This window comes from Anopheles nili, chromosome 3 (assembly GCF_943737925.1).
Source record: "Anopheles nili chromosome 3, idAnoNiliSN_F5_01, whole genome shotgun sequence".
In the NCBI taxonomy this organism is placed as follows: Eukaryota; Metazoa; Arthropoda; class Insecta; order Diptera; family Culicidae; genus Anopheles; species Anopheles nili.
Genome location: NC_071292.1, coordinates 38,172,488 through 38,199,965, shown reverse-complemented (window position 1 = coordinate 38,199,965; position 27,478 = coordinate 38,172,488). Strand labels below are relative to the sequence as shown.

General features: G+C 45.9%; 2 protein-coding genes across 3 annotated transcripts; both read right to left on the bottom strand.

Annotated features, from left to right (window-relative positions):
* Window positions 1–387: 387 nt before the first annotated feature.
* LOC128724198 (puromycin-sensitive aminopeptidase-like) lies at window positions 388–3,531 on the bottom strand. Its single transcript, XM_053817964.1, has 5 exons — window positions 3,035–3,531; window positions 2,321–2,969; window positions 1,968–2,206; window positions 752–1,897; window positions 388–664 (listed from the first exon to the last, which is right to left on the bottom strand). Exons 1-5 carry the CDS (start codon window positions 3,529–3,531, stop codon window positions 451–453), a joined length of 2,745 nt encoding a protein of 914 aa, XP_053673939.1. The 3' UTR covers window positions 388–450.
* A 1,360-nt stretch (window positions 3,532–4,891) lies between these two features.
* Window positions 4,892–26,386, bottom strand: LOC128723584 (tetraspanin-9). Of its 2 annotated transcripts, none has more exons than XM_053817340.1 (7): window positions 26,295–26,386; window positions 25,491–25,631; window positions 9,579–9,796; window positions 9,365–9,463; window positions 7,486–7,614; window positions 5,791–6,153; window positions 4,892–5,665 (listed from the first exon to the last, which is right to left on the bottom strand). In XM_053817340.1, the coding sequence occupies exons 3-7, from the start codon at window positions 9,642–9,644 to the stop codon at window positions 5,513–5,515; spliced, it is 810 nt and encodes a 269-aa protein (XP_053673315.1). In that variant the 5' UTR covers window positions 9,645–9,796; window positions 25,491–25,631; window positions 26,295–26,386; the 3' UTR covers window positions 4,892–5,512. The 2 variants fall into 2 exon arrangements, with proteins under 2 accessions (XP_053673315.1, XP_053673316.1); XM_053817341.1 differs by having other exon boundaries at window positions 26,277–26,366.
* Window positions 26,387–27,478: the final 1,092 nt, after the last annotated feature.

Genomic DNA, 27,478 nt, shown 5'->3' with positions numbered 1-27,478 from the left:
TATCCGGATTGCTGATTGTTAACCAGGTGATTAACTTTGCATCTCCCTTGTTCTGGGGATTATTTTGTCATCGTTTTGAAACAGACCAAGCAAACGGGTAGATAATATATCATACCCGTTTGCTGGGTCTGTTACAAGACGATGGCAAAAGCTTCCCCAGAACACGGTAGATGCAAATTTAATCACCTATTAAACAATCACCGATAATTTTGGAGGATGAATGATGATAGGCTGGGCGATTGTGCGAAAGTATTACTAGTGATTTTCGTGTTATGTAATTGCGAGTCATGATGATCATCAAGTAGGACGCTTTTCGATTAGACAATTGATATCAACAAGAAAAAACACTGATGCATGGACGCCGAATCTTGTTCAGGATCAGGTGTTTATTATTGTTTCATTTCACAATAGATAAGCTTTGAATAGGGGTTTCCATGTATTGAGTTGTTTTTAAACATTAAGGAATCGGTTAAGTGCATTCGTCAGTGGTTCAGCGTTGCGCTCAATCCATTTGCGGTTGTCCGATAGCCGCTGCTCGAGCTCCGGTCCAATCCACGATGCGAACGATTTAGCAACGGAGGTCAACATTTCCACCTCGGACGGTTCGGTAACGTAACGGGCCACATCCAACAGCACTTTTGGCAATGCGGAATGGCTTACGGTGCTGCAATGGGAAAGTACATATGAATGTGTAAAAACGTGCAAGATGTAATTTCCAATGGGATGGTGAACTTCTAGTCTGACTACCTACCTATGGCGCAGAGACATCTCGGAACGGATCGATTCTATGACTTCGCTGGCGGGCACTTCCGATTGCACGAACAAATGATGCAACGCATTGGACCGATCAGTTTCGCCAAGATCGAACAGATATTTGGCATACGATTGTACCTTCGACATGTCACTGCCCATACAACCAAGAGCCTTCTGCAGGTACTGCCTAGCGAAGGGATTATCAGCTGGCAGAGCACGGGACATCTGTTCAGCAACGGACTGACGCTCTCCAGCATCCGTTTGTTGCAGGCCGTTGCAGAGCAGCGAAGCGTCCGGGGCACCGTAATGGTACTGGATGCTTCGCGATAGAGAACGGACAGCGGCTTGGGCAACGTTTTGGCAGGTTTCACTAGCACTGCACGCCAGCTCGATGGCCACCGATCGAAGTTCTTCCGCCGAGGCGGATTCGCCCGACCGTCGTACAACACCGTGCCGCTCTAGAAGTGGTGTGGCCAGCTTCTCCACGAAGGACTCAAGCATCCGGGATGCCTTTTCGTTCGAGCGTAGCAACGCCTGCATGTGCCGAATGTTTTCGTGGGCCACCATCCACGGTTGGTAGTCGGTTTCGCTGCTCAGGTAGTTCATTAGCTGCAACGCGACATCGTAATCGCCTCCTCTGGTGTGCGCTATGTTCAGCGTGTCGTCGATAAGTCGTGCACGAGCGGCAGGCTGGAAGGTCGTATGGTCCTTGTTGAGCAGCTGGACAATTTCGCGAAGCATTTCTTCGTCGTACTCGATGCGGTAATAACCCGTCGAGTGGGGATTGAACGAGACGGTTTCGCCTTCCACGGTCGGAATGGTGTAGGAAACCTCAGACACGTGCGGGGGCATCCAGAAGGCCGGCAGCTTTTCGTAGGCTGTGTTAGTTGGCGTTGAGAACGAGATCGGGATCCACCAGGCGGCATGTGCGGGCTCGTCCTGCGGTTCAGCGTAGTAGCGCTCCTGCGTGAAGAGGTACTCGTCACCGTCGCGACGCACCTTCACCACCGGAACGCCGGCCTGGTTGGTCCAGGAACGGAAGATGTCGTGCATGTTGAGAGTGATGGGCAGAACTGCGTCTTCCTTGGCAGCCTGCTCCAGGCTGGCGAAGAGGTTGTTCTCATCTACCACACCATTGGCTTTGCTGTGAGGATAAATTCGGCGCTTTAGCTAACGGTGCTAATGAAGCGTTTCACTCTGAGCTGGCTACTTACTTCTGTTGGACGTAGTAACGGAGACCTTTCTGGAAGGTTCGCTCGCCCAGTGCGTAGTTCATCATACGTAGCACACTGGCGGATTTATCGTACGCAATGCTATCGAACAATCGCGAAATGGTTTGGCGCGTTTCCGTGTAGTACGTCATGGGGCGAATAGTTGCTGAACCATCAGCCCTGAATGCAGTCTGCAGCGGTGAGGTTACGAATCGCTCGCGAAGGTTCAACTCTGGATGGCTCTTCGTGGTTTGAAAGAGAGAGAGAAAGAGAGAGAGAGAGAGAGAGAGAGAGTGAAAAAAAAACAGCTATCGTCAGTAGCAGGCACCACAGGGGTGAAACCCGAAGATACGTACGATTTCTCCAACATAGTACTGATAGAGCCGTGCGAAACCTTCATTAAGCCACAGGTAGCTCCACCACTTCGGTGCCAGCAGGTTACCGAAAAACTGATGCGTGAATTCGTGCCCCACGATCGTTACAACGCCGATCTGGCGCTGTTCGCCTTGTTCCGGTTCGTAGAATATCGCAGACTCTCGGTACGTCACTAGGCCCCAGTTCTCCATGGCACCTGCGCTGTAGTCAGAGTCCTTGATCGCTACGTTGTCAATCTTTGACATGGTGTACAGCTCACCGAAGTACTCTTCCATGGCCCGGATGAACCGCACTGATGCGTCTACCGAATAGGAAAGTAGATGGGCCGACGACGGCTTGGACCATGTGGCAACGGCCAACTGCGGCTGGGACAACACTTCACGTTCGTACACAAAGTCGGACACTAACCAGGCCACAAGGTAGCTCTGCATACGCGGCGTAGTAGCGAAGGTGGATAGCTTTTTACCCCCAGGCAGCAGTTGAATGCCGAGAAGCGGCGCATTGGAACGGGCATGATAGTCGATACCGCATGAGATGATAATGTCATAGGTGGTTTTTATGCCCGGTTCGTCGTAGCACGGGAACGATGTTCTGGCATCGACCGACTCAAACTGCGTGAGTCCGAGGTATCTGCGGTAGGATTTTGAATCGGAGCTTATTGATCCTGTCAGAGAACCGTTTTTCGATGCACTCACCGTGTAACACCTTCGTCGTCTTCGTAGGACGACCGGTAGAAACCGGCCTGATCGTTGCGTTCGATGCTGTTGGTAAAATCTATCTCGAGCGTGTAGGTTCCGCTGTTCGGTGGCAACGCCGAAGCGAGGTTGATCACTAAAAATTCCTTCTCCTCATCGTGCTCGTAGTTCTTGACCGCTACCTTCAACCCGGCGCTGTTTCGAAGCTGGAGATTCTCGATCACACTGCGCGAGCTGTGCAGCACTATCTGGTCGGTCGCTTCCACAACATTAAGCCTGATCTGCACATTTCCCGTGTAGTCGAAGATGCCTTGGTGTACGTCCGTATCTAAGCGCAGGGTGTAGTGCGTCGGAACGGTACTGTTCGGTAGACGGAATGTATCAAACGCCCTTCCAGACACTATGCGACGGGCCTCAATTACACAGGGTGCTAGTGCGAGACAACCCAGTACCAGCAACGCACTGGTACCAGTGCCAAATGATCGCGACTTCTTCATCACTACTCAACGGAGCGTGCTGCACTACCGACCGATCGGTTCGAGTTCTGGCAGCGGTGTCGAGTATTTATATAAAGTGTGCAAAGATATAATGACAAAAGGTTTTTTCCATATCTTATCTGTCGCCGAAGCGGGCAGATAACTTTTTTTATGATTTTTTTGTTGTCAAATTGCTACTACAAATCCATAACTCAAAAGAATTCGGCCGAGGTGCGTTGAGGCAGTTTGAGGGCGCAGATAATTATACGATAGCGTCGGTTAGAGCATGCCCAATTGCAGATTTATAGCGTTTGTATTCGCTTTTACTGACATTGGAGATTCCCTTATCGGGGACACTCTAAACACTAACGGTGGCTAACGGATGCAATGACAATGGTATTGTAGTTGAAGTTTGATTTGGAATCAACTGGTGTGGTATATCAGTTCTTAACCGCTGCTCTGCGCTCGTAAGATTAACAGCTAATCTATTTGCGGCCAGTTGGATTGCGTACGAAGCTATCGGTTTGAATGTGAAGAGCAACTGAACACGAAGAGGTCCAAGAATGCTCAATCTGTGAGTGGGCATTAATTGGAATTTCCAATTGGTACGAGAATCTTTTTCAAAGAAGAATAAACTCAAATATTGTGATTAATTTACAGGGTTAAAAGTTAAAAGCTGAAGCTAATGGTAATGTGAATCGTACACATGTAGCGCTGACGATAGGATGATAAGTGACATAGACGCGAACACATGGATCAATCTGGACATTGAAAAATTAAATTTTTTTTTCAATTAAACTGTTTGCATAATATGGAATGGATTGTGTTATTGAAAACCTAATAATAACCAAAAATGGGTTATTGAACGATTGAAGGGAAACAAATCACTGAATCCGTTTTGGTCGATATTAAATTTTCATGATGCAGTCTGCTGGATAGCTAACGAGTCACAAAATTTCCATCACACACCACCAAACGCATTTTCACAAACTCATCGCACATGACCGTATCCATTATTCTTTGAAAATGTAGAGGAACTGGAAGTCAAAAAATTGTCACATGTAAGAAAGTTGGCCAACTCATTGCGATGTTGAGGAAGATTTTTGTGTGATATGTGAATGTGAAACATTGTTAATAGGTTCAAAATAACGTAACTTTGGAGTGTAAGATAAGTCAGCTTAAAGGTAACAAACTCTCTTGGTGAAGATACAACTATACGTAAATTACAAATTTGTTTTTTTTAATAGTAATTTAGATATTTCGAAACCCAATCAACGGACTTCTTGAGGAAGTTTGATGCATTGAATGTTACTTAATTTAAAGCAAACTAAGAAATAAAAACAAATATACACAGGTTTATTTTTCACTTACGATACGTCGCTACATTTTACTTTATGTCACTTAAAAACATGTAATTTAACAAAGAGAGTATAATTATGGAAAACAATCTTCTCGTTGCCAACAAGAGAAAGAATTGGAAAAAGAAAGCATGAAGATTATAGAACCTGAATCCTACCGTCGAAATAATTCGCAGTTGTTACAGAAAGTGATTTGCGTTTCAACGAAAGCATGGATATATTGAACGGGCTCCACTGCGAAATTTATTTTCATTCATTTTAGTTTCTACGGTACGGCAGATGTTCTGGCCCTTCTGGTATAGTAAAACACATGCATGCAATACATGCATAGAGATATACATTTAAGCTGGACATGGTTCCCTCAAATGTGGGTGAACGATAACAATCTACGAGATTCCCAGACGATCATGGCCGCAAACGGCAGCGGAGATCGCATAAAACGGTCTACTTGTGTTAACTTCGTCGACAAAAGTGCACTTTTCTGTTGCAATCGATGCAGTTTTATGCTGTGATGATTTGACTTCCGTCGAGCGTCGAACGATGAATGCGTTCATGCTTCGGCGTGTGTTTGTCTGTTGTGCAAAAATGTGAGGATGATCTTGTACGCCACTGTCGCATCTAAACATGCCTTCTAAACATGTGATCTACAAACGCATTCCTCGATATTTTTCAATGGATTTACAGAGACAGAATGCCAGGAAAATTGCCACAAGTTGCGTCAAACCAACGCCTATGGCAATTATGATCACTAAGTTTCGGTTGTACATAATCCAATCGGTGAGCGCATTGTAACAACCCTGGAAAAGAGACAAATCGAAATGTTAGTCTGTATGTTTGGGCATTTGCTGAGCCGGGTAGCAAAGACAAGAACCGTTTGAAACGCTTGGGGTGCGTTTCGAAAACGCTTAAAGCATACACTTACTTTCTTGAAGTAGCTGTTGGATTCAGTTGGCGAGTAAGGACAGTTTGTGTCCTCTGGCAGGAATAGTGATGTTTGTACGCAGCAGGACACCGGAATAACTTTGTCACGCTTGCTTTCATTCCACTTTTCCGACAGAGCGAAATCCCGATAATCATCAACGCCGCAGCAATGCAACTCCGACATCATGTAATTCCACATTAGCGTGACAGCGTCGGATTGATTACGATCGTTGCTGGTGTAGTAGTTGGAGATCGTCGTTTGGAGGTAATTTTTGGTTTCGGTACGAGCGCGATCCTTGTAAGCGGCTGCAAGCCCGAAAGCCGTTACTTCAGCCACCAGAATTACCAGCAGAAACAGACCATACTAATGGTTAAACAAAAACAAAAATGGAGGAAAAAAATGTTATTTGTCGATCAAAATAACCAAAAATAATTAGTTCAAAACCATAAACATTTATAGAATTCTAATTGTTACTTTACACTTCTGAATCACTTCAAGTTCAAACCCCCTTCGTGTAAGCGTTCAAAAATGTTTCTTGGATAAATTTTAAGTATTGTGATCATTTTTCCAGCTTCTGACTACTGTTCAAAATATATTGCTTTCATCAGATAGCTGGTGTTTTATGCCACATGAAGTTCATTAACCCAATGCTGAAACAATCTGGTACGCAGCTTATGTATTTGTAATCGATGAATTGCAACATTGATATATGATTAATCATGTAACCAAAAAAGATACTGGTGCGTAGAAAAGTAAAAACTATCTTTTCGCATAATCTGTGAACTAAGTCGCACAAATTCCAAAACAGTTCATCATTAGCGGATGCTGTCATGCCTCGCACGAGGCCATCATTTGCACGTGACGTTAAGCAACGTGCATCACCGGCGCAAACGATTTTGGATGCATATAAAACAACGGACAAAAAATGGCCGACAAATGAACCCCAGCTAGCTTGCTTCTTCTGCTTTCGTTTTCATCATCACTGGACCGTGGCACATCAGCATCAAAATGCTACTAATGCTCTCGGAACTAAAGAAGGGCGATTATGTAACATAAGTGGCGCACATTGGGCCTAAAGAAACAGCTGGAGTAACTAACTATCTGATAGCCGACTGCAGAACTTGGTGTAGCGTACTTTGAAAAGCACATCGCACATTAGAGATGATCATTTTTACGGCATGGTAGTGTGACCCAGCTGTTCGACGACCATTGAAAAGAGATAAGCACTTTGATCCATAAACAACATGATCGTACTGATTTGGAATTGGGAGCTTATTCCATTATGAATGATAAGTTGGCACAGACATGCGCTTTTATTATACTTTTGATCTGCTTTCCAAAAGACTAGTAATGACGTTACATGAACATTTATCGAATGCGAACATCATAAAACACAGCCAATTGTCATTAAAACGAAACACACTAATGAAGTGTACTCATAACGACAGAACGAATGGCGTGGAAAATGAATAATGCTGCTTGTATAACTAATACAACCTTGAGATGTAACGGATAATCTTCACTCGTTACGATCATGGGCCCTTACATAAAACGTTTAAGATTGAACGCTACACGGGTTATTGGTAAGCTAACCATTAGCACCGGTCATTCAAACCATTACCCGTTTTCGTTTCGAGTAAGCTTTTAACAAGCCATCGATAACCCTTCATTCACTAAGCTTATAGATAAACATACCGTCGTCAGAAGGCACTGGCTTTCCCGTATCGCTCCACAATATCCGAGGAAGCTGAGGAAGAACATCACCGATCCGATTACTATCAACAGATAAGCTAATTGCTCAATAACTGCTGGTTGCGTGAAATGCTGTAAAAAAACAAAAAAATGGTTGCATGAATGAAAGTGATAAATGATCATGGAGTGATAAATAAAGAGAAAGACAAATAGAGAGATAGAGAGAGAGAGAGTGTGGGGGGGGGAGGAGTGTCAGAGAGTATGATTAGATAAAATATATTGTGTACTAAGAGTCGAGAAACCATGTTGTTAAAAGATTGTGCATCCCACGTGTCACATAACACTTTGTCATGGGCTTCCACCTTTTGTAGCATCGTTGAAGTAGGACAAGCAGGACCACGAGGCTTATTTAATTAACAAACAAAGTGTCACTTAATCGTACGCATGTAAAGAGGGTTGCATCCTATATGACCCTTGTACACTGTTTGTACAAATTAAACCAGGCAGATATCGCCGTTCACTTATGGAAAACGATGATCTTTGAGGGATGCTATACCATATACTGGTAACGAAATAAGAATTGTTTAACCAGCCAGTTTATTTTAAGTTCTTTTAACAAAAGTTAAGCGCAAAAAAATCTCAAAGGAAGCATGCGATTTCTGTTATAAATGCGGTATCGGAAGATTACTAATCACGTACAGTTTCACCAGTATAATTAGTGCTACAAGATGAATTTATTTTGCAGTTCCATTCAAAATAACAGGTATAAGCTTTTTATTGCTACGTGGGAGTGCTTTTTGATTCAGTTTCAGATGTGTACACCGACATAAATGAATATGCATTTTATTTCGCAAGAACATTGCTTATAGTTAAACCATGTGCATAGCGTACCGATTCCTCTCAAACCTATTATTCATAAAAACTCCTCAAGTACAAAAAAAAACAAAACAACCGTAACATAAGCGCAATATTCCAGGCCTCACAACGACTTATAGCGTTGGAGACATTTACTGTGACCTCATATACGCGATAGTTCTTGCTAGACAGCAACTCTATCCGTCGACGTATTTATGATTGGCTTTGTCGGTGAGCGATTTAAAATTGATGAACATGTCTGGGAAGGAACGAAAGACTACAACCGACAGGTTGGCATCGGACTCTTTCTTGGGCATTCTTGCAAGACAATGAAATATGCAGTACGCGATTGGCTATTGGCGGTAAACTGCGTTAGAACACCTGCAGCTGTACACGTTTTGCAGGATGCCAATGACCTCAAGCATATCTCGAAGCTACCAAACGGGTTAAAAAAGTTAAGTTTTTAAAGAAACGATTCATGCACATTTTCTTTCGATAACTACATATAAGTATCTGTAACTAACATCGAGCCAAGGGTTGCAATCCGTGATTTACAAAACAATAATCGTTAAAGATCAGCAAATATCGGTACAATCGCTAAACCCTACATGTTAGCCGTCAAACCTGCATATTTAGCATTCTGCCCACGTTTGACCAGCGCTAGTGCAACACGCCGACGCACACCGGATGCAAATTCGATTCGACAATAACTGGAGGGTGGATTGCATCTCTCTAATGCATGCGATGATGCAACGCATTTTAACGGCGCGGTGTAATCATTCACTCGACCGTAAAAACATGGCTTTACTCTCAACCAAAGAAGGCGATCGTTAGCTCTTGCAGAGGGAAAGAAAACCGTCAATTGGCGATGATAAATGAATGAAAAAAAAATCCCTACGCAACACTGATGATGCATCTAATTTAACAAATTAACACGTCCGATTGGGTTCGATAGCGTGAGTATTAGCCGCCGACAAATTGTGCATTGTCTATAGCTACTGAGTCCATATGCATTCAATTTGCTTACCTCGAGCTGATCGTTTTCGACCATTTTCAGCAGCGCAATGAAAGAGGTCTTATCCGTCGCCAGCCATACTCCTACGCCGAGTACGATCGTTCCTAGGACCTGCAATTTCAATCAACGATATAAATCGACGGCTCACAAGAGTTGTAACCCGCGTCGCGAGGCACTGCCTGAAATGTTTTCCCTTCTTGTTTTGCATTTCGGCCACCGTACTTACAAAGAATAGAAAATTGAACACGGACAGTAGCGTTTTCGCTATGCATGATTCACAGTCGCACCCCATGTTGCGGGAGATCGTTTGTTAGCGGAATGTTGCCGGCCCAGGATCAGAGATCACGTCGATTTTGATGGCAGCCGTTGGATGGGATGGACCAGGCGCGAAAGTGAGAGCAATCTGTGAAAGGGCCCGACGACTCTATGACACCAGGGGTTGACCTGCAATGAAGATGAAACGTTGCAATGTTGATTAAAATGTCCCATTCGTCAATTACCCATTATGGCTATCAAAAGCGTGACATAGGCAAAGTGGGGCTTTCTCCTGTTGCCTCTCTATATGTATCCATGTCTATGATCGTATGATCGGATCTCGAAAGGCCGAGTGAATTCTTGTACCAAGTACTAGCGCTAGCAACTATGAAGCAATAGGCTCGACGTAGCATAGTGTTTATGCTTATTCTGAAAACTCACAACGAAGAACGGTAGATCAATTAACGAGGAAAGAGATATCGTTTCCTCACATCAGCACGCTCTTGAACGCATGTTTGTTCGACATCAAATGGATACTTTCCCGAGTAGCTGAGACAAGAAGAGCGACAGCGTCCTGCTTATGAGCAGTACGTTAGGTTAAACAGGTTAACTGAGAACACTTCTCCAAGCTGCGAGCTGTCGTCGAGACAACCTGGTTGTTGCAAGCCAGTCCTAATTGAACTCATGGCAGGGGTCGGAGCTGTCTCAGCCGATAAAAACAACAGCCCCGTCAACACGGGCGGGCTCTCGCGGTAATTACCATAGGCTAGACTGCTGAACAAACGACTTTTATTCCCATGAGTTGCGCACGATCAACAATCGTTGGGATGTGCGTCCGGTCGAATTCGACTGTGTTCGCTTGCTGTTGAGAATTTAATCAAATCAAGCGGATGAGCTGATTTGGCAGGTCAGAGGCATCGCTTGTGGTCACTGCGTCACAGTACTTTTGTCCATGCTAAGCATGGTAGGAGGAGAAAAAAAAAACTAAAAAAAATAAAACAATTACTTCAATCTTAATTGGGTCCGAAGCCCGTGTCGTGAGGGCTGGTATACGACTAAACCAAGATCGTGTAAGATCGAGCGGATATGATCATTTTTTTGGACGAGGTCCATAACCTTCGCTCCCAAACTGTTGATAGTATGTTGCTCTTTCGCATGAGCGAAGGAGGAGGAACTGGCAACATGAAAATAATCAGGTCAGCTGATACATAATGATGTACTCTAAATTTCGTTGAAATGAAAATATGTAAGTAATTCCTTTGCTACAGGAATGTGCTACGGTTCATCAAACAGGCATCTCACACACGACCGAACCATACATCAATTGAGGGCTTTCACCCTACCTTAACCGCTCGAATATCGCCGTTATTTGGGCAGCATTCACGTGACGTCAAGTGCATAATGCTTCATGCATTTGCTTCCGAACGATTCATGCTGCCGACCATGCCCCACTGCACGAACATGCGCCAAAGTTTTCAATCATTCAATTATTGGCAACACCCGCATTCTCATGTATATTGATGGTGTATGTTTCTTCTCTTTCATTCGTTCGTTTACGGATCGTGACTCGAACCTAACACCTTAGCCTTGGAGCTTGGCCCTTAGACTGTTACTAAGCGGCACACGTGCTCGCTATCCTACTCCTACTCCTATAATGCCACCCTGAAGGGCCCGAAAATTGGAGAAAGCCACCGCCAACCCGATGGCTCGATGCATTTGCGGCTTTCGAAGGCTTACATAAAACACCTCCTGACCGCTTGGAGTCTGTGGCAAAACGGGCCTTCAGGGAGTTTAGTCGAACGAGCTAAAACCTAGCCGGATTTTCGATCAGCACGTACCGCGCCACTCCAAGCAACCATCGGAGGTGCTTTTCGAGGCGACGACGCGGTAACTCGATTTAAGTGGAAAAGTGGGATTGCTTAAGCCATTACCAGCTCTCAACGGTCATATCCGCCGGGACCGACCCAGCCTGTTCATCAATCTTTCGATTTGGTGTGCGTTTTCGTTCCTCATTTGCAGCCGATCCTCTCCCACTCGTTGGAAGGGGGCGTATTGCCTTCAAATTACGCGCCGACGGTGAAGTGGGCTAATGCCGGCAAAATTCCGCGCTATGATACGAGACAGCAGAGCAGAGCACTCGATAATAGCAAGGAACCGGCGGCTGAGGAGCACACAATTGCACAACGATCGAATAAATGGATCACAAGCGGAAGCGGCGCCCATCGATGACTGCTCTGGCTGAATCCCGACATCCCCCGTGCGACAATTTTTATCGTGGCGGAAAAATGGTTCAACGGGAGATTGAGTTTCTCATTAACTCGATCGCGCCTGCAGCCGCTTCCGGTATCGCAGGGTATCACTTCCGGGAGCACGTTGCAGCATGCGGTGCAACGGAAGCAAATGAAGGTCCGCGGGCCGATCGATCATCGACGGGATTAGGCCCGTGTCCGTGTTCCAATGTCAACCTTGCCGTGCGCCTGTACTGCAATGTGAATGGCCGCGTAAAGCGTGCGGTCGCGGAGAAAGTTGCCCGTTTGGTTGGTGAAATTGTGTAACACTGCTTAGATGCCATTGCTAATACCGTTTGGGGAGATTGTTTAAGTTCACTTTTATTTACGCCCAACTGCGTGAAGCTCAATTCAGTGACCTCTCTGATGGCTCAACCGTCGAAGACGATTTAAGTGTTGAATGCTGTTTAGCACTGCTGTTGCACGTGTTGAAGGAAACGTTCGCAAAAATAAAATCCCCATCAACTGGTTTACAGTTAATTTCGCCTTTTCAGACAATGACCCGGTTACCTGCATGGTCTGGATCCTCTAATCGAATTTCAAGCGCAATGGGGTTATCGCCAGCCGTAATGTGTGCTAGATGTTCGATTGCATTCGCCGGTAGTGGGTCGAAATAAAATATTTACTCTCAGTAGAGTTGCACGAGTGCATTCAGGGGCATTACCGAATGGTTCCGACGATGGTGTGACATAGTTTGCATTCCTCTTCCCCACGAATCAAACGCGAATCTATCGGGAAATGGTAATACACACGCGTGCATGCTCGCAACACCGCGTGAGGTGCTAGAAATGAAATCGAGAGCTTACCAGTCTGGTTTCAGTGTTGGTGTGACCCAATTGCAGTCCTGGTTCACGCGGTTACATTGCTGCATTCGCGTGCTGCCTCACCGGTTGACTCATATGTGTAAAGAACGTTTCGCCCAGTCAGAACGTGTTGCATGTGGACATGCATTTTTGTTCGTCGTCAACATGGCTAATCGATGGCTCATCCTAATTGAGCATTGGCGCCACCGATCGGTGTAATGGTTGTTATGAACGACATGGATTTAGATTTAGAACAGCTAAACGCTTCTATAATAGCTATTAAAATAAATTCCACATCGATTGAATTATAATACTTCATGAGTAATATGCAAGTGTTTAGCATCTCGAAAGTAACACCGATCGTGTTAGGGTGTGTTTCAAACTAATATGAACTGAGTGCTTCAAAATAAGTTACCATCAAAGATGTAAAATCGTTTTAGCTATCTTTGATATATTTTCACCGCCGGTTGTGATAAGCAAACAAAGTATTTTAACCATTTTCGCCACCTGTAAAAGGTTATCTATCGGAGAAAACAAAACTAAGCGAAAAGAAGTGGGCACATTTGCAACGGTTTGTTTGAAAGTATTAAAATAAATGATTTATGCGTTTACATCGCTAGGCTTTTATCACTATTTCAATTAAGAAAAACCCCAATCTCCGTAGGAATAAAACCACCATTACTCAGGTTGTTTGAAGCGCGATTGCCTTGTTCGCATTCGCAAGCAGCATTGGATTGCACTCGAGAGCCATGGCAAATGGCGCCCACTGATGGAAGCCCTTCGCGTGGCTTTCTTTGATGCCGCGGTTCGGCAACTTGATCGTCGAAAATTGATCTCTCAAAAGATTGATTACCTAGCAAGTGGCTTTAATCGACGCGCCTCATCGTGCGCACTTGCTGGAGAGAGAGCCCGAGGCGTCGGTTTCTCTAGGCAGCGATGATAAGCTCCCTGGTAGGGAAATAGATACAGGCGTAGGTCGGAACGGGAAACTCGAACGACATGCAGTGGTAGTGCAGCACAACGGCGTCGCCGCAGGTCGTTTTGTGGGACGTTTGAGGTTTTGTGCATTTTAGAAAGTGCGCTGGACATAACAAAAGAAACCGACAATGGTAACGTGAGTCGTAATTGAAGACCTTCGAGCGATTTAGGTACGAGTGGCGCTGGTGCCCATGTGGAGCCATCTTCGAACCACCGCACACCGGGTTGGAGGTTCTCTCTGGGCTTTCCGAAGCTCCATGGAGCCGGTGGATTGAAGTAATCGTTTTTTTCCTCTCCCCATTTCACGGGGTGAAATGTGAAAGTCGTGAGCCTTGGAATGACGAGCGGTGGGCATGCTAATTGTTTAAATCAATACCTCCCCGTACGCCGTGGAACTTGAAAAACGGAAAATGAATGGGTCCGCGAGCGGACAAAAGGAAAATCAAAGAGGTGAGCGAGCCTTCGGCACCTTGGATACCAAACAAGGTTGTCCACGATCGGTGGACCCGAAATCCAGCTCGTAGCACACGTCGTGTGGCATACTGGATGTACTTCCTTCGTCATCGCGTCGTTGGTTGGCGGGAACCGTGTGTACGTGGCATACGAGCTTCACATCGAAAGCCTTGAACACCCATAGGCTACTGGAAGCAGGCAAAGCGCTTAATCATGCTAGACGTTGACGAAATATCATCGATCAAGACCCTTGCAGAGACATTTTATTGACAAAGCGTGATAAATATGCATGAAGCCATAGAGAATGATCCCTGAAATTGATATCGGTACACTTGCTATTCCTCGAGCGTTTCCAGTGCAGAGACAGCGTGGGCACACAATGTTACTTTCTTCGGCAGTTGCTATCATTATTGTTCGCGCCGTTTCGAAATACAGCCCGCGTTGTTGGGAATCTAGTTAAATCTATGCTGCTTACAGGCTCATGTAACATATAAAGCTCGCAGCTGAGTGCATAAGTCTAACAAATTTGATGACATATCAACGTTCGGGTTAGCGTTAATGTTTTGCTAACTTTAATCTCTTGTTTCTACTGCTGAAACATACACAATATGTTAGCAGCTGAAATTACCCCGGCAGGTCAATGACATCGCCCGCAGTAAACCAGCCGAAGTGGTCCCGACATTGTTGCCCAGGAGAGATACCGATAATCTGGGAAGAAAACGGAAATTAACGTAAGGGAGGAAATCTCGTTGAGAATAACATTAGAGGACGCAGTTTCGGGATCCCATTGTTAACGAAATGGCACTTTACATAACTGTTTCTAGAAGCGCCGGGTTGAACTGGGTTGAAAAGCAAGCACCAAACAACACACTCCAGATGTACTCGGGGAACGAGTGTAGGATTGTTGTCGATACCCACTCACCCCACCTGCCATGCGAGCGAGTCCACAATGGCCCGGTCAGCATAGGCGAACATAAAACCGACACCGCATCGAATCTCCACCAAATCACTACAAATCGAACCCGCACCAGCTCGATCACGACATTCAGCACTAACCCTGAGCTCGATCATGCCGTAACGGCATAACGGTCGCAAAGGTGTGTCGACGCGTGACCACGACCTGGGCCTGGGATTGTCATCGTACGTAGCGTTTCTGGTCCAGGGCTACCGTGCGACATGAACTTGATCTAGCGCCGTGCCACCGATTTCATCGGCGTATTCGTTTTGTTCCCGACGGCACCGAGTTTTCGGAATGTCGGCGTTTTCAAAGTGATCGCTTGGGAAAAGTGTCTCCCGTGTACAGAGATCGCCCTCTCGTTGGCCCTATCGCTGATGGTACAGGATCTCGATCTCTCAGGTCCTCCGGATACGGATCTCGATCGACTGCGGCCAAAAACGGCTGGCATTGTGCTTCAATCGTTTGGCCTCCGCTGGGGGATTTGGGCCCTTAGCACCCCACCTGGGATCTTTCCGCCATTTTCTAATTGCACTCAAAATTTTCCCCCATAAGCCCACAAAGACACTTGTGGCCTCCCCTCCCACCCATAAGACCTCCCGACGCGTGCAGAGTTGGTTCCGTTGGATTGAGTAAAAAAGAAATATCGTTTTCCCTTCCATTTATTGCCGAAGCATAATGAGCAAACGATTGCGAGCAAGAGATTACTTTTACCCCACTCTGTAAAGTGGCCACCGAAGTGGGGGATTGCGCGATGTTTTCCACGCAAAAAAAAATACTGAAAGAAATTTGAACGCGCTTTTCACCGCTGTGAAATATTTACATTCAACCTTTTGACCGGGTGGCCGTGGTGCGTCTTTCCCTACGCCGATTTGGTGGTCAGTCCTTCGCCGGAGTCAAAACTGTACAAGGCAAGTCTCGAGCTTTCCCACGACAAGCTACTTTTCCTTTAATAGCCATTTTGGCGCATGAGGAACGATTCGTTTCTGATCATGCCAGTTGCCACACAAAGAGAAAACATGTTTTTTTTCGGCCAAAGGTTTGTCTCGCTTCCGCACCCTCTCTGTGTATCTCTCTGACTCCTTCAGCACCACCGCAGCTCGCTCTCAAGATAGTTTGGGAAGTTATCTAGAATGCGACGCGAAGAATCATCTCCGCTAGCCTTGAGAAGCTGGTCATGAATTATTAATCAACCAAACGCCAGCAGCAAAAAAAAAACAATCTATGATTTACCCACCCTGCGGCTAAGGGGCTCTTTGCTAATATTACATTTTCCCTTTCTACCTCGCGTGATGGCACACGAAATCGACCACAAACACAACCAACCGTGGTGCTCCCATGCGTGAAGGATAGGTCATTGCGGATGCCCCTGGACGGGTGAACTTTGCCCACGTGCTCCCGCAACGTGGGGTCGAGGAAAAAGCAACTTGCGCGGTGCGATAGGCGCGGAAACTATGCGCCGAGAAACAATAGCATCTTAATTGCACACATCCACACCCAGCGTTAACCAATCTGCATGTATTATTGCGTGCTTTCCACGCGTTCTTGAAGCGATCCGGCATCGATACGATGTGAAAGGGGCCCTTTTGCCAATTCAGCGCCCAGTCTGGATTGTGCAAATGCACATGGTGGTTATGAAACCCCCAACACCATAACCATCACCGTGGGGGCCTTCTTGGCTGGCTGGCGGAGGAGGTGCATTTTATGCGAAACAAAATAGAGCAATTACCAATCGCGGGTTGTGTACAAGAGCCAAACGCCATCAATCCTACTGTCACGGGCACTACGGATACGTTTCGGAGTAGTCCGCTTAAAAGCTCCGCATTGTGTCGCAGCTGATCAACGTATAGATCATCGCCGATCAGCTAGTCAAGTTCAGCTGACAGTTCGTGTTTTATAAAACATGACGGAAAGGATCATTGTTAGACTGAAGCGAATGAATGAATCCACAATGGGTGCGCAGTCACGCGGATGAACACATATTCTTCCGCTTATGAAAGAAACATTAATATGAGTATTATTATCTGTTTATTTCGTCGACCAATAAAGGCCAAACCAGCTTATGTTCCATAATTAATAAATTAATCACGTCATAATAAATACACGCGTTTAGGTTCGTTCGGCGAATTTAAGCTTTTAAACGCGGACTTTTTATATTAAACGCGGACTTTAGCAGAGTGCAATGTGCCAATATTGTTAGTTAGCTACTTTAGCTACTTTTTTTTATTGTGCGTTAGTTAGCTACTTGAAGTAAAAGTCGACATGATCAGTAAGATGGCAAAGTATCGTGCATTCTCAAAGTGTCAGTAGAATATAAAAACCCCGGCTAACCTGGACACCCCTCCCCGGTTAGATGTACAGTTCCACCAAAACAGGAACAACTCCACACACTTCTAGCAAGGGACCAGCCATCAACTTCAATGTTGTCTAGTAGGAAAGTGCGCCACACTCCCCGGGTTTACTTTCTCTTTTACGTTTCGAACGGTTTCCACCAGGGTTCGCAAGCAAACAAGAGGCTGGCAGAGAACTAGCCGATTGGAAAGGGAACTGAACCTGCCCGGGCTGCGAGCTGGCTTCGGAATGTTCCCAACCACCTTGAGTGCTTCGCTTTGCAAGTGAACGTGAATCGGGAGCTCGGAGGGTTGCAAATAAAATTCGCCATCCGCTGTTAGTTCCGTTTACTCATGGGAATCAGTTTGATTGCTCATGCAACTTCAGAGAGGAGACTCGCAACATCTTGTGCGGTGTTACTTAAGCGAATGCATCGACGAACAGCGAAATGAATTTAAAAGCAAAATATCTAGATTCAATCCAGCCAGCCATAGTGATCGAGAATAGCGCGCATAAATAACAGCAAACTCTTGCTTTCTTGCACGGCGTAGCAAAGGTCCCGCTAACGTCCGGAATTGTGAATGCACCCGAAAGCTTCCCTCCTTAGCGAGTCGCTAATGGTTGAAGATTTTACTGCACCACACTCAAGTCGAGCCGACCGTCAATCACGGACGGACAGGCGACACAAACGAAAGTTCCATTCCCGATGGATATACGACCTAATAAGAAATGCCCTTCGGAGCGACTGGCGCGTCTTGTCGCCTTGCTGTCTGTTTACAGCGCTTCCGTAGCGCCGGTACAACCGTCGGAGAAAGCCAACGGAATCGTGGTCGTGGCCACAGCTTTATGGCCAACCCTAACAACCTCTATTCGCCTCCTGATGCACAATGCAAGCTGAGGTTTTGTTGCGGTCGGTGTAAGTGCGTTATCTTATTTGAATAGGGCAACGACGGTTTATCGCCGATGTAATCGCCGATCTTTGCTATCGATTGTTTTGCCTTTCGCCCTGGTCCCGTGGCCGTCCGTCGTTAGATCGAGCCTTTATGGATTGGCGTTGAAAAGGAGATACTTTCTCGGTTGCTCTATCCGGAACCAAAGCAATATAGGGTATACAACCAACGGTCGTCGTTTTTCTGTAACATTGCACAAACAGACCAGAAAGCAGATGCACCGTTTACGGGTCATTCTAATAGCTTTCTAATGGTTTGGCTAATTGTAGTAGATCAAGGCGCATGCGATTTGAATGAGTACATCAATGAAATTTGTACTAAAATTACATTATGCTGCTTCATTAGGACCACCGATAGATTCATTCTTATTTAGAACGATCAACAAGCCGACGGAAACTCGATGTGGAGGTCATAGTGTTCTGGCTCTACCGTCACGGCTGCATTCCGAGAGTATGCATTGTTCGATATCGGCCCAACCTAAACATAGATCCCACAGGTCGACCAGTCGGACTGAACCAAGGTCGGTTGAAATGTCACTCCCCTGACGTCGTTGAAGACTCCATCAACTTTGAGCTACTCGCTTGCTCAGGCAGGTCCGCTGCCCGATCGATCAGGTGTTCCTACAAAACCGGCCAAACGACAATGCACCTAATGCAGGACAAGTTTTTTTTGGCGCTCCACGTTTTCAAGAGTCACGCATGGCGGTGTTACTCTGCACTGCCGGGCAGGTTTTAGTCGCCAACTGCAAATGGGGACTGTTAAAAAGTGCAAAAAAGGCGCCCTACGAAAACGAACCCTTCGTGCGTCCAGCCACGTTCTCACGTTGTGCGTGCATCGTGATACGTTGTGATTATTATCACCACCTGGACCTGGACCTCATGGGAGACGCCAACAATTGAGCCTAGTAGCGCGTCAAGGTTGGCGAGCTTCTGCGCAAACGTTACGCAACACCGGTTACAACGCGAGACAATCGCCCTCAAGCGCAAGTGAAACTACGGTGCGTAACCTCATCGCAAATTCTGCCCCATTTTGGTACAACCGGTGGGCGGCAACACGAACAGGCGAAAACGCTCCATTCCGGTCGTTTTCGGTTGCTTAAGTTATGCAACGGTCCAAACGCACAGGTGCGAGAGGCGAACATAGCCTCCATAGTTCAGCCTGTCCATAGTTGATTGACATTCTGGGACCGTTAATTTGAAGCTTCCCAAGCGCAGGGTGGATGGCAAAATGAAACCAATATTGATTGTGCCCTTTCATCGGGGAGCTGGGATGTTGGGTTTCGTTTGGAGTTAACGTGTTGATGATGATGATGATGATCATAAGGAACCGCTTGCTGGTCGAATGGCGGACAAGGGCAGACAATCTGTGTCACGAGATCGTAGACCTGGTGATGGGATCTAAGGTACCGTTCGATCGCATTGACGACCTTTTCCAAAAGTGGTTAACAATTCTCATACCACCAATCGGTCAGGGGAGCTGCTCTTGGTTACAACGGTGTGGTTGAGCTGAGATGCTTTTTTTTTTCGTTTTCATGATTATGATACGCTTGTTAGAGAAATTTCAAACAGCCTGCTGGTTGACTTTCAAAAATCCCTACAACTGTCAATCGATAAAGCGATTAGGTTTTATTGCGATTGAGTAAAATCGATACTTCTTCAACCAAACTCACAATTGTATGTGAATCTAGAACGCTTCTTTATTTAATTAATGGATACGCTCCGCAAGATAAATACCGGAAGAAGCTTCCGAAGGAAAACTCACCCGCAAAAGAAAAGGATACAGGCGGAAATTTAATCCAAAAACACGCCTCCTTCGACCTTCGCCTATGTTTTCGTTCGCTCCCTTTCTAGCGAGTGTGCTATTGTTTGCTCAACCTTTGCACCGCAAAAGCAACGTCTAATCGCGGCACAACAAACTTCAGCCGCGCAATTGCCCAAACCGGTGCGGCTAGGTTGAATTTCGGGCATTTGAATCTCCTGTCGTGGGTTGAATTTGACAACAAAAAAAACACGAGGGGACTGGGTCATTCAACTTTTGCGTCATCGCTTGGCCCGCCATAACTATGTTTGCGTCCGGATGCGGATGCGGGTCAGAAGAAGGAAGCAATCGTCTGCCAGGGAACGGCTCAGTGGTTTCCATTTTCATTTGGAGCATGATTTCCCGGTACCGCCAGCGGTCGTCTTAGACGGTTGCGTGCTATTTTTAGTTCTCATGTTACACACGCGTCCCCGTCTCGAAGGAAATCTGGGACCGGGAATAGTCGGGGTCTATCCGATCGGACTGGGTGCAGTAGCTAGACGTTTCTTATGCTTTCTAAGCCGAGAGCACATGTATCAAAGCACAAAAAGTAGCGTAAAGTCAATTCATCGGTGATTGCTATTTCGCAGCATTTCTGTCAAGAGCGACTCGTCGGTTTTATAGTTCCGCGTTATGAAACGGCCAGCACAGTTATTCAGCTAATCAAGATAGAAGCCACGCGTGTGGCGCAATATTATTCCAAACAATCCCAATTTAGCGTTCACGAGCTGTATGTACATGCCCGTACATTATGCAAATGCATTCACCAGCTCGCCCTCGGATTTTCCACGCCGTCGCCCTTACCGAGAATGATCACTACTGCTGGACCCAAGCGGACAGGCATTCCGTCCGATTTCGGCATACATTGCTATGCTACCGCAGCAGCACCAACCAGTCACATTTCCTGGTCATCGCCGTCACCGTCTTGCTCAAGTGAAGCAGAAAATGCCATAAATTCGCCAGAAGTCTTCGCTGTATTGTCGTGGACGTGCGTTTTTTTTGTATAACATGTGAGATCAATCGCAAAGGATGTGAACCTCCCGTGACAGCGTGGCAGCCGATGTGCCGTTTCATGTATTTACTATTATTTTCTTGCGATCTTTGGCCCCAGCCAGCCTGCTCTCAGACGCGCGATTGTTGGGCAGCATAAAAATAGGAACTATCCCAGACTCCTGCCCAAGCGTACTGGCGTCCATTTGTACGCTGTGAATTAACTAAAGCGAGGGTTAACGCCAGCGTCTGACCACCGAAGGGTCCACAATCCATTGTGTGTGTGTATATGTTTTTTTTCGTTTGGGGGAAAATAAATCGAAATCTTCACACAAGTTACATACGGCGTCAGGGAAGGTTTTTTGTTGTGTCTTCTCGTTGTGTCGTTTCTCGTACGCTCGTACGCTTTTCATTCCTTTCACCCGCACACACACATACACACACACACACACATGCTAGCACACTTCGGACCCTTGCCATTTGACCGCCCCGCGCACTTGGCCCAACAGCTTGCATTGCGTTCTGCAGACCGCTCACGATGCGGTCAGCATAATTATGCTTCCCGGGGTTGCCCTCGCTGCGGCTCGGTTGCATTAAACGTACACTTTTTCCAGTTCCTGTGCGACTGTGTGAGTGTGGCTTGGTTCGCTTCACGCTGTGACCGTACCTTGGCGGCAGGCCTGAAATCACCCAAAGTCGCCCAAGCTGCCGTTCGCTTCATCTTTAGCGTAAAATAAAACTGCGGAAAGTCCGTGGCGAACAAGAAACAAAAAGGGGGGAGTGCTTGGAAAAATAAACAACACCGAGTGGTCACCGGGCCCAGAAGAAGCACAGGAAACGTTTACGACGAGAGGTCAAGCGAGAGACGGCAAGAACAAGCCAAGCCGCGGTTGGAATGGAAAATTGAGGAAATGAGCCATTCGGCCTCCGCTGTTACAAGCGAGCAAGCGTTCAGAAGAAATTCTCCACGACCCCAGTCGCACGTGAGGAACTTCGTGATGAACCGATCATGGCCTGCTTTGTTTGGCCGATCGGGGCGGGAAATCTATGCTTCCTTACCGTGCCATTACCACGCCGTTCTAGTAGGCTGTGTTCTAGGAAGCCTCAACGAGGATGGGTAGATTGCTCAAGCTGTAAACATTTTTTTTAAAGCCAGCTCGCTCCGTAAATTGCTATCACATTTCCACTTCCTCTTGTGCACGTTCACTCGGGTTGTTTTTTGGATGGTTACGCTTACAACGCACGCTTACACCACACACCCGACATTTGTCGACGCGTCTCGATGAGTGGTTTAATCAACGGCATCATCGCAACAACACGTGGCGCTAATGATCGCCAGAGTGGGAGAAAATGTTCGACCAGCTGTCGAGGTACCGCCGTCGATCGGGAATATGCAACTGAGCTAATAAACGGGCGCGAGTTTTACGTTCACCCGAAAATCTTACTGGTTTACGGCGGGATTTTAAAGGCGTATACTTCTTTGCTTGTGGTTTGGGTGCTTGGGGTGATGCACCGTCTCACATGGCATTTATTGTGTGCTGGGTGCATTCCAAGGTTTATAAAATCGAGGTTCCATTAGCAGCGTCCCGGCATTGACGCTCAATTTCCGGTCGTTTTCCATCAAACACTTTTTAGGTCCAAGCAAATCGGAGCTTGATGTTCGACTTCATGTTTCGCTCGTTTCGGTCGAGTTCCGATGTAAGCGGGAAAGGAAAACCGGCCACACTGGAGTAGCAGCACTTACGTTTACTGAATCGAACCATTCAAACGTGCAGGCCCCAATTCAAACGCCGGACGATCTGTCGCTGGAGACCAATGGCATCGCATGCAGTCGTTGCACGATCGCCATGACATCACTGCAGTGGCCGGAACTTGCCAAAGCTTGGGCCACGTTGGACTTACCGGACTGGCCTGGGGAAGTGCATTGGGAAAGCGGTGGTACCCACCCGAAAGCAAATGTTAAAAACTCATAATAGCCACTGTGGCAAACGCTTCTGGTGTTGGGGATGCCTGCCGTGCGTTGTTGCTACTTGCTTCGTGCACACAAGCGGGGCTTGGAGTTAAGTGTTGCTCGAAACGCTTATTTTATCTATTTCGCAGCTTGTGTTGTTGCAAACGTGATTGTAAACGATGTTGACTAAACCTTCGGGCTATTGCAAGTGCAACAACGAGAAAATACAACAGTTCCAGGTTAAGGGTAACCACCATAGGTTAAATGGCAGTTGTTGCGGACAGCAGGAAGCATGCGCAACTTTATCTTTAAAATGAACCTGATATATTTTTCTTGAACACTCATGCCAATGGGAAATGGTATTGAATTACATTTTCTGTTTACTATGTTAACTGCCGGTCATGTTCTGCACACTGTGTCGGAAGTCTTATAAAAGCGGCCAAGGGTTGAGCATCGTTTAAATACGTCCTGGCTAAGCATTTTATGCTTAACCGCCTGTGAACATTTCTTAAGCAGCGCCAAGCGATTGCATGATGCGGTGGAAAATGTTTATCCTTAATAACGATAGCTGTCGGTAGCAATTTCGATGCATTTTTATGCTGAGGGCACGGAGAAATGTCATGAACCCAAGCAACAGGACATTACAACACATGGGACGAAAACAATGAAAAAAAGCACATACACACATGCGCGTGGGGGTGGGTTACCCGTTGCATAATAAGCAACGGCAGAAATATAGACCATGCCACCTGCATTTTAATGCAACCAGTTGTTGTGAGCGTTTCTTCTTTGCATTCCTTTTTCGCGGCGGTACCATTTCGACGCAGCGGTGGGGTTTCGATTGAAAGCGGCCCGCAATTTTCGATACGAAGGATCATTGCGCAACGAAAGCCGCTGGCTGCCGTACCAGATGTTGCCTATGTTACTTATGTTGTGCCTGTGCTCCCATAAATCAGATTGCGACTGCGAGCATTATTCCTAGTTTATCAAACGTGAAAATGCATGCCGAGTGGTTGCTGCTGGTGCTGTTGTGATATTTAGTCCAGCAGAAAGCAAAAAAAAAACAAAAACGAACACACAGAAAAAGAACATGAACACACAGAATCACGAAAATACCGGTTCTTTGTTCGGATTCGCTAACCTCGTTTTTCTTCGTATGCCACGCTAAGATCGTGCTGACCCGTATCGCAGCCAGAAAGCGCTGCAAATAGTGCACAGGCAACAGGTTCAAGCACTGAAGGCAAATGAAGGCTTAAAACGAGTCGCTGCTGGGTGCTTACAACGACTCGCGATCCTTACGCTGGAACAATTCCGAGTTTCGCTTTACTTTCGGCGAAAAAGAACCCGGCGAGGGCTGTGACCACATCACCACGCTGCTGTCTCATGTTTCGCTCCCAGGGTCCGTTTTCTTCCTTTCTAATGTTTCGCGAGCGACGAAAGTAGACCTAGCATGTGCCTGGCTCTCTTGCACACGTTTGACCAGCCGCCGGGCCACAATGTGTGAAGGTTACCTTTTCTTGCTGCAATCCACGTCTTCGCTCGAACGGGATTCGTTCGAGCCTTCTGGTCGCCTTCGGAACGGAAAGCAGCTGCAACGGACCGAAACATGGCAGGAAGCCGCCCAAAGAGACGCGGTCGGTGCGACCAATCGCTTGCTTTTCTTTGATTTGTTCACAAAATCACCGGAAGCGTCTCGCTGCTGCGAAACGATCAGCGATCTAGTATCGCTCAATATTTCCAAGCAGTTGTGTTGCTTCCATTCCAAAGTTCCGTGCCATCGCAGTGTATCGTTCATATTACCCATTGGGGTTTTCATCACAAATCGTTGCAAAAATTCAGATTATTTCCATACTATTAGCCTTTTTTTGGACAGGTCACTGGAGTGTTGAAAACGAAACGGATTTGGTAGATGCATTCGTGCATGGATGAACAAAAAAGACGCATCAAGAATGACATCACCGTGATGCGTTATGAAGATTAACTTCTAGTTAAAAGGTCACGTCGTTTGCTGGATGCTTAAATATCCAAGCCAAGGCATCTTCATTTCAGCACACCGTATTCTCAAGGCAAAGCCAGATACCGTTTTGTTTAAAGATTGCTACTCATATCGATAACGAATTTAAATTCAACCCTCACTCAAAGCCAATAAATGCGACTAGAACAGCATGATGTCATCTCATATTCCGAGAGCAAGTTAATAAATTGTGGCTGACCCAAGCGAAGGTATAATATGGACACCATCTGCTGCAATTGTCACCAACACGTGGCATTGCAGATGATCGTTTTAACGTTCGCGTTACTCTTAAAACATAACCAGAAAAAGGTCTAAATATCCGTCCGTTCGAATGATTGACTACTACCGGAATATTGCTGATCGTTCGACTTACCCCGTGAAAGCTGGTTCTTGTGAGTTCTTTTTAGCTCCGATGCTGCTGTTACGGGAAAAGCAACAGCTAATCAGTTGCCTTAAAAAATCTTTCTTTTTTCAACAGCACGTTATTTCTCTATATTCCACTACGAACAATCAACTGAAAAATGACAACATATAGATTAAGAGCTAAAAAACAAACAAACAACACAACCGAGCGCTTCATATACACATCTTTATCGCTAGCTAGTGGCTTGGTGCTCGTGACCTTTCTGCTCATCTCGACAGAGCCGTTGATCAAACGGAAGATTATCTTTCGAATTGATGAAACTGGAACTGTTGTACGAAATGAATCGCGCACATGTGTGTCAAGAGAGTAAAGGTCACTGGAGGTTTCATCCGTCCACCAACTCTTTTACAGCAGCCGTACTATGGTGTGCTGCTTCCCTCTAGAATGTGAGAGTCGCATTGCACCAAAATTTGCCTCATCTTCACTTCACATAATTTTGGCGTCCGTTCGTTTGCACGTCGCTATTAGTTCGTGGCACCAGAGACCGCTGCTACATTTGCATCACGTACGGTTTGCAAAATCTTCTCAGCTAATGGCACATACACGAAGCATGTATACGATTGAACAAGCACTGTAATTTGCATAAATTCTTCGATCACAAGCACCCTGAAAACACCGCGATGCTGCTGCAAAGGATCTACCCCGTGGGAAAGCATACCCAATAGGAAATCCAAGCAGATCTCGAGGAACGCTGCCTCTTTCTACCGCTTCAACCACTCGGTTCAGGAACTCTACCTGAAAACAACGGGTCACCTTTTGATAACTTTAGCTTGGGCTTATGCTACTCCGACTGTTGTGGTCTTGGGAACGACCGCGGACACCATTGCGCGCTAACCATGCGTTCGGGAAAGAGAAACACGTTTGACGGGCACCGCGCTCGACGACGGTTATTTTTCATACCAGCTCGATTTCATGCACCCGATTTCATCCGGGTCGCTTCTGTTTAATTTTTTTTCATTTTTTTTTATACTTAAAGAGTATTACAACAATCCGTGAAATGTGGCAGCCTGCGAGTTCTGGTGAAAAGTGTATTCATTTCACGTGTATAGTGATGTGAAACTCAGTTACCACATACTTAATTATTGAATTATTATTCTTTATTCATACATATAGTTATTGAATTTATATTCTTAATATTGAATTTTTCGTCTGATTCTGACAGAATTGTTTGATCCGTCTGTTTTGTTATTTTTTGTGATTATATAAAATTGTTTTTTTTTCAATTTCTTGATGAATTGATAGGAAAAATTCTGATGAAAATAAGAACTAATGATGATGCCAGCGTTTTAGTTACATTACATGGAGAAATGTATGAGAATAAATTAAATAAAAAAATGTTATTTAAATTTGGATGATGCGTAGGTGCAAATAAAACTGCCATATAAATTATTCCGATGAAGCCTCCGTGGAGCCGCGAGTCATCTGCTAGGAAAGCGTGTCAACGCCGTTTCTCAATTCGCCTTCGTTCGCTCTTCGTTCTCTCCGGCTCACGGTGCTGTGTGCGTTGGTATGGGTAAGATGGCTTGATATTCACCACGATCGATCGTGCTACTCTCTCTGGCTTATGAACAGTTGTGATCCATCGCACTCTACTACCATCCCAACTACAAAGCCTGGGCAACGAGACAACATCAATCACTTTTCTTGATCAAACTTTTTGAGCTGTGCTCAAGCTATTTGGATGTTTTATTGCATCTATAATTCTAATTCATTACTTGTTCACATATTTAAAATTTAATTTTTAAGGTAGCTACGATCCGTTAGGAGAAGTTAAAAACTGCTTTATACCCATTTTCCCAATGAAATGTGTATTCTTTTCGAGTTGCAGACGATTGTGCTTTTCACGTTACGTCACGGTAGCGAAAAGTAATTCGAGAACGAGCATGAACTTTTGAGTTTGGTTATACTAGGAATTCTCACCAGATGGCAGTACACTG

Bases quoted from the DNA above. Each gene is read 5' to 3' on its own strand.
- LOC128724198 (XM_053817964.1), bottom strand. From the start codon at position 3,531: ATGAAGAAGTCGCGATCATTTGGCACTGGTACCAGTGCGTTGCTGGTA. The intron at 2,970-3,034 runs GTGAGTGCATCG...ATCCTACCGCAG, and splicing joins GACGACGAAGGTGTTACACG to ATACCTCGGACTCACGCAGT. The intron at 1,898-1,967 runs GTAAGTAGCCAG...TTATCCTCACAG, and splicing joins CGTTACTACGTCCAACAGAA to CAAAGCCAATGGTGTGGTAG.
- LOC128723584 (XM_053817340.1), bottom strand. From the start codon at position 9,644: ATGGGGTGCGACTGTGAATCATGCATAGCGAAAACGCTACTGTCCGTG. The intron at 9,464-9,578 runs GTAAGTACGGTG...TTGAAATTGCAG, and splicing joins TGTTCAATTTTCTATTCTTT to GTCCTAGGAACGATCGTACT. The intron at 5,666-5,790 runs GTAAGTGTATGC...TCTCTTTTCCAG, and splicing joins CCAACAGCTACTTCAAGAAA to GGTTGTTACAATGCGCTCAC.